This window comes from Numenius arquata, chromosome 17, assembly GCF_964106895.1.
Source record: "Numenius arquata chromosome 17, bNumArq3.hap1.1, whole genome shotgun sequence".
NCBI lineage: Eukaryota > Metazoa > Chordata > Aves > Charadriiformes > Scolopacidae > Numenius > Numenius arquata.
Genome location: NC_133592.1, coordinates 4,111,955 through 4,123,519, shown reverse-complemented (window position 1 = coordinate 4,123,519; position 11,565 = coordinate 4,111,955). Strand labels below are relative to the sequence as shown.

The window sequence follows — 11,565 nt, the reverse complement described above, 5'->3', positions numbered from 1 at the left end:
TCCATTTTCTTTCTTTCTTTGTGAAGCTGCTTCTAAGAGTTGCTTTTTCCCAGGGCACTGATGGGGCCAAAGACTTGTATTCAGACTCTGAAGATAGCTCTAAAGGTGGCTGAAATCTACCTTTAACCTAAATCTTACTGAACTCACTGGTGTTTGATAAGAACAGAAAATCTGTCTCTCTTCTAAATTCCTCTTCATTTTTGCTAAAAGGTAAAAAAAACATTTCCTTTCATTTCCATCTATGAAACCGGGACATTTTCTGTATTTATTTTAGGTGTATGCAGGTTTCTACATTGATCCCAAAGTCCATGTTGTGCAGACTGTAATCTTTTTGACCCATCATTAAGATTAAAATTAACCCATTTCGGGCACTAATGAATCACTAGAAGCCATAAATTACTCATTTCGGGAACCGACATGCGTTTAACTGTGTGACTAGAGATTGTCTGAAGGTGCTTTGGAGAAGATGACAGCCGATTTGAAAAGGAGGGGTGAGGAAGGGTTGCAAAAGATCATGTGGTTGATAGGTTGGGCAACTCCGGGGTAAGACATAAGGAAATATATCCCACCGGTCAGCATGGCATATGGATTTGGACATTCACCTGCTATGGATTGATTCTGATGAATGATTAGAGAAGTCCACTCTCTAATCTCTCTAATTTATACTCACAGAGTACGGATATACTCACGGAGTATAAATTATGCTGGGACTTGCGCGATGATTTTTGTGTGCTCAGATTTGGGAAATCATTTGAGGCCATATTTCACTGATGTATTTTTAAATCAGAGGTGATTGATATAAACAAATGAACTAAATCCCTTTAGTAATTGTAGCATTCTGAAATTATATGTAGATACGCTTCATGTAGCTAAATGAAACTAGATTTATTTCAAAAGTCAAATAATTAGTTCTGATTTAATTTTCAGTAATAGTTACTGATGGAAATAAACCCCTATTTTGATGACATGGGTTTAGGAAACAGAGTTCTCTTCTGGTGACCTAAGGAAAGATATATAAGAACTACTGATAATACTCTATTTTCTTTAAATTAGTGTACCTCAGCTATAATTCATGCAGCGTTCGGGCTTCTGAAAGGTCTCTCACCTGGCAAAGCTGTTTATATAGCCTAGGAACACGAAGAAGCGAGAGAGCGTTACAGGAAGTTTGCCTCATGACTTCTAGAGGAGCCAAGTCATCCCCAGTGACTCAGGGAAAACCCTGCGTTCCGGCCGGTCCCTCGTACGGCTCCTCAGCCTCACGTAGGCAATGTCGGCTGGGTTAGTTGCTAGATACGTTTTTAAATAATTAAATGCCTCAGCAGCAGAACTTACCTCATCGGTGCAGCACGGTCTGGTGTTGCAGTTGGCCTGAGCTTGTTTTACAAGCTTTTTTTTTTTTTTTTTTTAAAGGTTTTCACACGACGCAGTTAGGGGGGGAACGGGGAGTTTGTTCCCGTTCGCTCCCGCTCCCACCGGCTGGGCCGAGACCTCCCACCCTGAGCTACCCCAGAGAGAAATTGCTTAAAACTAAGCGGTCTGATCCACAGCGTTCATAGGAAGGCAAGTGAACAGGAAAATGAGAGTATGAAACAAACGCTCGCTGTGTTTTGGGAGGGGGGGGGGGGGGCGGTATTAACAGACCGGGGGCGCGATGGCGCGCTGTGGCGAGGCTGCGGTGTGTCAGTGCTGAGGGTGGAACGGAGGAACAGGCGGTACCGGGAGGTGAACGCGGCCCGGGGGAGGCGGGAGGCGCTGGCTGAGCGTGAGGGGGCGGCCCCGGGACCGGCCATCCCGGGCGGGGCCGGCCGAGCGCCGATGGGGCGTCGGCGGAACTCGCCGCCAGGCCCGCCCGGGCCCGCGGTTGCCATGGAGACGGCGCTGACCGCGAGACGCGGCGTGCGCCCGGAGCGGGAGGAGGCGCCGGTTCCTGCCGGGAGGAGCCGGGCGCGGCGGGGCCCCTCCGCGGGCGCCATCGAGAGGCCCCAGCGGTCGCGCAGCGCTTCCGACGCGGCCCTTTTCTCGCTGGGGATCCGCTGCCACCCCCCCGCCCCGCTACCGAGTGCCCCGTGCGCAGCCTCTGCTACCGAGCTCCGCTCCACGGCCCGCCTCTAAGGGACTCGGGCCCGGCAGTCTGCCCGCCATCCGCTCTTCTGCCTGGGGGGTCCGACCCTCTGGGCCCTCCATGGGACTTCTCGGCCTTCCTCCCGGGATCTGCCCGCTGCCCTGGCAGCGCGTTCTTTCGCTCCCACTCGATGATGTCTTCCTCTCCCTCCCTGCACTGAGGGTGTACAGCCCTCTAGTCCCACAGAGGACTTGGAGCCTGGCTTGCCAGTGTAGCCTTTCCATCCTCCATCCCCTGTGGCTGTCCCTTCCTGCCATCCCTGAAGGTATTTGCTCTGGGGACTCATGGTGTGTTGCCCCCTGTCTACATTCCTGGACGCTCTCTAGAATATGTACCTATTTCTCAGTCCCCGGAGTAAATGTTTCTTCCCACCCTACCTTGTCTGATGTAGTCTCTTCTGCCTCCTACTTTTCTGTCTGTCCTGTGTAACGGCAGAGCCTGCCATCAGGTTGTCGTATACCCCACAGCATACCCCCCCGGTGCATGGCCAGGGGGGTGTCCCTGCTCAGTACCTGACATCCCAGGTTTCTCTGGTGTGTTATTGGTCCTTATCCCGTCCCCCAGCTTCTGCTAGATTTCATCTATTCTCATCAGATTATATAATGTGCGATGTATGTTTCCTGTTATATATGTCTAACCTTACTTGTAAATAGCAAACCAGCTACTAGCCGTAAAGAAAGAGCACACAAATATGGTTGGGTTTCCTTTTTTTATTTTTTTTTTTTATATATATATATTTTTTTTTTTTTTGCAACGATGCTATGGCACAACTTAAGAGTGTAGCTGTAGCACATAGTGAAACGGCTGTGCTAATAGTCGGGTGGTATTGGTTCTGTCTGTTACCGCTTCATTGTGGAAACCAGTTGTGGCTAGAGATAATTAACTGATACTGCCTGTGCGGCATTTTCCTGCTCCTCCTCTTTTCTGTAGTTTTGAAAGGAAGGGGAGAAATCCTGGTTTATTAGCTCTGCTGGTCCGTTGTGGGCATTTTATTCCTGGTGCAATAAGGAAATGTTATAAGGATAGCAAGGAAGAGAGGAGTAAGTACAACTTCTTTATACTTTGAACAAAATTTTAAAGCTTTAAATCTCTGACAAATAGGGGTCGTGTGGAAGTCTGAAGGTTCTCAAGTGTTACTCTGAAATGTTCTTCAGCATCACTTCGTTCTCCTTACTTGGTTGAAAAGTGACCGCCTCGAACACGGCATCTGACTTCTTGTTGTTGAAGTAGCGTTTTAATAGCAACAGTTGTGAAATCTCCGATGAATTAGATATGCCAACCACGTTCAATTGTGTGTGATTTACAGCCGAGCAACTGCTTCCCTTTGGTAAAGAGGCTGCTGTGAGTCCCGTTAGGGCCTGATGGGAGGGAACAGCAGCGCCCATCACTTGCCTCTTTCTGGACATGCTGGAAGTAAGTGGTTGGACTGGAATGGATGTCTGTGCTGTTTAGGTTGTATGAGTAAGCTGTGCTTGTTGTAAGGTGTTGTCGCTTATATGTATGCTGTTTCCTAAGTCATTTTTTATTGTCATCCTAAATAGGTTTGCTATTCTTGTAAGACATCCAGGCAATTGGCGCAATTTATATCTAAAATTACACTGTTGTTTCCATTATGCCTTAATGGGTATAGACTGAGCATAATTTCTGTCAGTGTCTTGAGTCCAGAAAGCATCTCATAGATATTTTTTTATCTTTAATGTATTTAGGGGGGGAGGGGAGGAAGTCAGATTTAGTTAATCTTTATAGCTGTGGTAGCCATCAGATGCATTGGGAGAAGCAGTAGCTGAAAGGAAGATAAAGAAAGAACAAATCTTTCTTAGCGTTGCATGTTATAGGGAGGGAGGCAGTACTGCTCATGAATATCCGTGACAGTGACTTACAAAAAATATCTGTTTCTGCTTACCCAAATGAAGAAGATGCTACTTATACTACTTTCTACATGGTAACACAATTTGAAGATTGCCAACAAGAAGCAAAATATGAAGAGAAAACGTAATTTATTTTAATTGCCTTAGGGATAAATGTGAAATCTAGGCTAGCAGAATTGAAAGACCAGCAGATCATTGTGTCCTCGAGCAGTGTTTGTTACTCAGTGTACTTGGGAAGAGCAAGCTTGCTCTTTTTATTATTTTTATTTTTATACTTGTCACATCCAAAGATCAGAGACTCTTTTTTTTTTTTTGATCCTGGAGAGTTAGGGTTGTCTGGTTTGTGGAAAAAGAAGAAGAAAAAAAAAAGAGTTTAAACTCTAGCATCCTTTAGCATAGAGATGTTGCATCGTGTTTGCTGATCTGGAAATCTCTCTTTCATTTAAAGAGATTAAAGAGCCAGTATTTGGAAGGCGTGCTTGTCTGATTTGTTCTCTGCATCCCTGTGCTTATCCAGATGGGATTATCTGTAACCACTGACACAGAATAACACTGTACAGCAAGAGAAGCTGTATTGGGGAAATCTCTGGAGAGATCTGAGCAGAAATTACAATTTGTTTATTTTTTTAAAGCAACCCCGATGCTAAGAAATAATGTTTTTTCTTCTACAGAGTTTATAATTAGATATGAGGCAAATATGGAGAATAAACAATAGGAAGAGATGGGTGTGAAGCAGGTAAAGGATTTTAACAGTAAAAGCACAACCTCTGTGTTGTTAATTTGCTTTTTAGTTTTAAATATGCAGTTAATATGTTACTGAAATACAGCTGTTTCCCCATACCTGTTGGCCTTTCTGAAAAGTAACTTAAAGGTGGATTTAACTGTGAGTGGAACAGTAGCTTTGTAGTCTCACGAGTAACTGTGGTAGGAGAAGACTTACAGAAGAGGACGGCTTGTAAGATGGGCACAAACTTCTTAGCAGGGCCTGTTGCAATAGGACAAGGGGTAATGGTTTTAAACTAAAAGAGGGTAGATTTAGACTGGATATAGGAAGAAGTTTTTTATGCTGAGGACTTTAAAATTCACTGGTAAATTAATTATCAGCTATGCAACAGATTGGGAGTGACAACATACTTGATTTGTATTAGTTACCAGTCTGTTTTCTGTCAGCTCCTGTTTCAGATTTATAGAAGTGTTACAAATGGAGAAAGAACTAAATGATCTCCTTCGGTGGAAAGAAAAAGAAGGGGAAGAGCTACATGCTTGCCAGTCCCCGTGTCAAAAGAAAATGCTGCAAGGTGTCAAAAAGCAACTCCAAGATATGCGTGAAAAATTTAACAGATTGAAAGAAGATTTTGTCTATAACCTAAGAATTTTAGAAGAGAGAGATAAAGAATTAGAACACTATGATGTCACAGTCACTCATCTGAAAATATCTGAAAATGCTAAACTGGCGGAGATTACTGATCTTAGAATACAACTGGATAAAGTGGAGCAAATGCTTTTCAAGGAGAGAAGAAAAAGATGCGAACTTTATTATCACTATCAAAAACACATTGAAGAACATAAATTAGAGCGGGAACAGTTCTGCGGGTGAGATGTGACTTCCTTAGAATGGTATGCAGGAAAAGAGAAATTTAGTTTCTCAAAGGCATATTTGGATTGGGATAAAGCAATAACATCATTCATACAGTAGAGAGCAGTTTGAGCATGGAGATATGATTATCTGTTCTGACAGAGGAACGCCCGGAACGTGAACAGAGTGAGGACTAACAGAAGTGACTTGGGGTGTCTTTACACCTCCTGTGTCTTGGCTTCCACAGTAACTTATTTGATTTCTGGCAATATGTTAGAGAAAGGATAGCATTAAGTGAGGATGCTCTTAAACGTACAGCATGTCCCTACGTAATTCACAAGGGCGTATGTTGGGGAGACCATAAGACTGGGCGGAGATGGTATGGTTGTAAGGGAAAGGTAGTGTGGGGAACAGAAAAGGATTTGTCAGAAGGAAATGCTTTTTCCTTGGGTGCTGAAACACCTCTGCAAAAGAAATGAATCTGAAACTACTGTGATATGTCTCCTGTACAAGATGCACTTGTCTTCTGTGTACGTGAGGAGACAAATGATAATGGTATCAACCATTGTCAATAATACTGTCTAGGGTTACTGGGCATTAATTGCTGTGTTGTACAGTTGTTGTGCTATATTGTGAGTTGGGTTTGTGCACTCTTAAACACATTTTGTCCCACCTTCTCTGATAGGCCTCTGTGAAGGAAAGAAGTCTGGGCATACCAAGTCACAGGACCAAGATTTGTGACTAATACAGCCAATTAAAATTTGAAGATAGCTAAACCAATGCACTTATTTAGCTTGGCCATTCTGACTAATTTTTATTCCGTATAGACTTCTAAACCTTGTGTGGGTGGGGGGTGGGGAATAAACACTTACTTCTTGAGATCTGTCTGCACATCATTCTTGTCTAATATAACTACTATCTTCAGATATAAGAGTATCTTTGGGATTATTCTCTGTTTAAAATGGTAACTGCTGTAAAGTGTTCTGGGTCAGACTGCATTTATAAAGTGAGATTGCTGAATAAGTTTCAGACAACTTATTTTAGTTATTAGAAGTGATCTGGACACAGATCTGGAATTCCTCAAAGGTCACTAACTGATTGATGTTACTGTGGTTCTGGAGCATATGCAAATTCATTTAAAGCCAGTTCAGGAATTTTATAATGGAGCATGTCCTTTGGGAATGGAAGGAGGAGTTTGAGTCTTTTACACCCAGCATTGCCTCTTTGCCAGGCTGGGCTGGATACTGATCACGGAGCAGTACAGCAATTATTCTTCTGATCTACCTTGCCCTGGAGAGTTGTGGGATGAACGAGGGATGTGTAAAAGTGCCTGTCTAGACTGCACTGAGACGACACTTCTATTAGACTTTATTTATATGCATAAGTGTTGGGTATAGGATTTGGATTAATTCAGGTAAAGTGCAAATTCGAAAGCAGAATCTAGCAAAATATGAAAGTGAACATGTGTTTAGCTGTTTGTGATTATGCAATTCTAGCTTGCAGTTCTGTCTGTGTAGTTATTATATGATCAACCTTATCTAACCAAATGCAGCAGTCATTCAGCCGCATAAAGAGACTGTAATATAGAGTTGAAAGTCATGGGAAGGTTGCAGAACTGCATGATATCCATTCAAATCTATTTGGCCGTGTAACAGGCAGCACTGAGGCCCCTGAGTCTTGCAGGGATGAATCCAAAGCTTGGAAAGGTTCAGTGTGTCATTAGAGAAATTACTGGTCACGTAGCAGTAAAAGCTCTTCAGATTTGTTGGAAATGCTGGCCTTACTGATATTCTTCTACTGTATCTCAGAGAAACATTTTTTGTTGATAGCAAATAAAAATACTGGGGGAAGGAGGGGAAAAGATATAGAGCTGTTTCTATTTTTAAATGTATCTGAAAGCTCAGATTTCTGCTGGGCAACCCTTGTTTTGCAATTTCTTCTTATGTAACAGAAATTTTGGGGTGGAGGAAGAACTCTGGTGTACTTAAGTGGAAGTCTTGCACTACTTTTTAGCAGATCCTCGATATTTCATGTGCAACTGACTTTTGAAGTATAGTTTTGAGAAATGGCATATACTTTTATAATTGGTTTCAACTGACTTACGAGAAGAAAATTTATGGTGGCTGTTTCTTTAGGAAGCTACAGTGTCTTGTATTTATAGTTACATATGCATACCTCGTTAGGTCACCAGAGATGCTCTGTAATGTAAATTTGGTTTATTTTTGTTTATGGCTCTAGGAACAGTCACATAGATCATCAGCATGAGGAGTGTATGAACCTGAAACATCATGTGGAGAGAAAAATCCAAGAACCGGAAGGAGAGCTTGCTTGTCAGAAACAGGTATGAGAATATGGAGAAACAATGTTGTGTTGCTGCAGTGCCATCTAGCAATGCTTTGTAAAAATTTTTTTTTTAATGTGAACGTTCTGGTTTAACATTGCTATAGTTGTATAAGCTTTTTTTGCTTAAATTGATAAGATTTGTAATGACAGTTTAGAAAATCATGCACTACTTGTATAGTAGCTGTTGCTTTGCTTGTCTGGCAGCTGCCCCTTGTAAGGGACTGTTACGAATCTATTTAGTAATCTGAGATTGTGTAAAATGATTTTATGTAGACAGCACACAGCTAAATTTGTTAACCTTGAAACTGCAGGAAAGGTCAGCATCTCAAACTGCCTTAGGCAGAAGCTGCCTTAGGCAAGATGGGTAAATGTACATTGTTTGTCATACTCCTAATTGCAAGGTGTTATATTTTTTTCTTGTATTGCTATCATTTTGTCATAAAAGAATAATCTTACTTACAGTGAAATTTGACCTTCAACTGTGATACCTTAAGGGGGCATTATACCACCTCTAGATATATATTACAAACTTTAAAGAACAACAAAACCTTCTTTCTTTCTTTTTGTATAAAAATTTATTTGATATTAAAATGACTTTTAATTATTTACGTATGAATCTGTTTAATCATTGGAACTAGAATGGTTAATTTTTGGCCCGTCAACCAAACCCATATATGATATAAATGGAAGTGGTGAAAGAGATTCTTAGGCAATTACATCTTGTACCCAACACCTGCTGATCCAAATATCACTGCCCTTAGCATAGTAGTCCTGCTAAAATAATCCATCTTCATCCAGGAGTCTTTTACCCAAGGGTTTCCCAAAGACAATTTATGAACCTGCCCAAAGGAGTAGGAGCACTTCTCACTTGAACAACACTGGCTTGATTTAGAAGTTATCTTTCTGTGTTGTATGGTTAAACTGTAATGATAAAGCTGGTAACTGCTGTTCTGCAAGCATAAAGGCACGTCAACTAATACACGCTATTTCTTTTAACTTTTTTTGGTCTCCTCTAGTGTGGTATCTCCATTGTTTATGACACAACTAAAGCAGCACATTTTACGTTCTTGCGTTGGGTCTCTTTGCAGTCATTCCCTTCACCTAACACAATATATCGCATTGATTAGCCAAAATCCCTTCTGACCTCATCCTCTTGTTTTCAATTGAACTCCTGGAAGTAGTATCTCGTAAACACTTTTTTTAATACTTTATGAGTCTAAGGACATGAATGGCTGCTCACTGCAACAGTTTAATTTCTGGAAAATCCATAGCTCTCTTATTAGTGGTATCCATAGATTCCTGCATCTTAAATGTTGACACAACTGGAGTTTAGTTCCTGGTTTTGTTTTCTTGCCCTGTCTTGTGCCCTCTTTAAAAGACAGTGCTGAAGTAATGGACCTAAAACTACTTTGCTTTATTGCAGTCTTGACTATAAAGATTACATGACCAACTGCTGTTGACTCAGTATGGACAAAGAAACTGCAACTGCATGTATGCTTACTAAATGTAAATTTGCACATATTGCTTACTCTGTGATATGCAGTATAAGTCTGATAGTACTTTGGAAGAAACCTTTAATCTGTGCAATTTTCAGACTTGATTGCTTGATTAGATATTTCTAGTGCTGTTTCAGTTTCTAATACTGCTTGTATTTTTATATATATCTAGTATTTGCACCTGAATTGGTGGTGGAAGTGTTAAGCAAGGGAAGGAGAGGTCATCTGCAGTTATTTCCCCCCTGTATTAGTGAAGGCAGCTGCAGGGGGAGCCAAGAAGTCAAAGAATAAAAAAACTTTGTAAAAGGAAGAGGTAGTGTGCAGGATTAATGTTAATGTAGGTAATAGGTGTAGGAAGAGGATATAAAATGGATATTTAGCAGTAATAGGGAAGAAGAAATCTAAACAATAGCAGAGGCTATAGCTTATAGGGAACGTGTTTTAAAGTGTTTTGTTGATCTAATGCTTATACCATGCAAAATGTTACTTACAAATTAAAAAAAACCCAAATGAACAAACAAAAGAACTACACCACCCCCCCAAAAAAAAAAAAGATAAAATCACCTCACAACTTCCTATACTATTTTGTTTGTTTCTGGAGCTGATGTGAGCACTTCAACTGTATAAGGATTATGGACCTCTTAAAAAATTAGGTTACATCAGGGTCTCGTTAGAATTCTTAAGTCTTATTCTCCTCCTTTTTAAGGTGAAGCTGCTGACCAGAGAACTGGAGGCCCTCAAAGAGGGAATGCAAACAGCAGAGTCACTGCAAACAGCAGAAATGTTTGATTTGAGACTGGAGAAAGAAAACCACTTCAACGATTTTGTTGCTTTGGAAGATGCTTGGTATTGTACAATTTTGATTATGATCCAAATAAACTGCTTTTCACAGGCTCTACAACTCCACAACACTTTCGACTTACTCTTCTTCACATACTCTTTATTGTAGCAACAGCTTGGGATGGTGTAGGTGAGTTAATTGATCTAGTAATATATATTGTTACAACAGAAACAGGTAGCCCTTTGTATGAAATACTCGCTAAGTCACATGGATTCAGGTTAATTCTGCTACATTCTTTCTGAATGTAACCTGTCTCACTTTAAAAAGAAAATTTTGTCTTAGAAGTTTTCATGGTTCAGTGGTACCTTCTGCCTTTACTGCAAAATGGAGTACCTCTTCCAAGCAGTACACATAAGGAAAAAACTTAGTTCATCCCAATTCTAGAGTGTGTGGCTTATTTTGGTCATATTTCATAACACTTGATTTGAATCCAGTGAACAGAATCACAGAATGGTCAGGGTTGGAAGTGGCCTCTGGAGATCATTTAGTCCAACCCCCTGCCAGAGCAGGGTCACTCAGAGCAGGATGGACGGGAACGCATCCAGGCAGATTTTGAATATCTCCGGAGAAGGAGATTCCACACCCTCTCTGGGCAGCCTCTTCCAGGGCTCTGCCACCCTCAAAGTAAAGAATTTTTCTCACGTTGAGAAGGAATTTCCTGTGTTGCAGTTTATGCCTGTTGCCCCTTGTCCCGTTGCTGGGCACCACTGAGAAGAGTAAGTCCAGTTGTCTTCACTCACAACTTTATGCTTTCTCAAGCAGCTACACACAGGTTGTGAATATAGTGACAGAAAATAATGTGTTCAAACCAGAGTATTATTGGAGTTTTTATCTTTTGTTTCACTCATCACTACTTCAAACTCCTTTTTTTATTTACTCTTCGATTTCAGTTTTCTATAGGCATTGTTCAGTGGTCTTTTCTTCTAACAACTCACTTCTGTCTTATTTTTAACCTGGTCTCTATTTTTGTGTAATTGCATGCTCAGGAAATTAATCTGTGAATGAAAACTGAATATTGAAGGAAGCATTTTTGCTCCATGGGTTCCTACAGTCTCTTATTTGGGCCACCTGATCACAGCTGTCTCTCAGTTGTTCAATTACTGTGAAGAATATTTTCAGTACGGTAAAAATGTGTATTGAATGGAGTTGTTCACCTGTTAAAATAGCTTCTCTGTAAGTTTAAAGAAAAACAAAACAAAACCAACAACTTATTTTTTAGGATCGCCCTGGTCCCGTAATTAGGTGAAAAACTCTCTGCAATGGTATAAGCAGGATTCAGCCCTGGTCCTAAGTCCAATTAATTAGTCGCATTCTTAATT

At 41.1% G+C, this 11,565-nt stretch overlaps 1 protein-coding gene across 1 annotated transcript in view; it reads left to right on the top strand.

Annotated features, from left to right (window-relative positions):
• The first annotated feature begins 3,223 nt into the window (after positions 1-3,223).
• Positions 3,224-11,565, top strand: part of CCDC57 (coiled-coil domain containing 57) — a 33,902-nt gene continuing 25,560 nt past the window's right edge. Inside the window, exons 1-4 of the mRNA XM_074160016.1 lie at positions 3,224-3,535; positions 5,161-5,583; positions 7,805-7,907; positions 10,112-10,251. Of these exons, the coding sequence (XP_074016117.1) occupies positions 5,192-5,583; positions 7,805-7,907; positions 10,112-10,251 (635 nt within the window). The 5' untranslated portion in view covers positions 3,224-3,535; positions 5,161-5,191. The remainder of the gene's footprint in view (positions 3,536-5,160; positions 5,584-7,804; positions 7,908-10,111; positions 10,252-11,565) is intronic.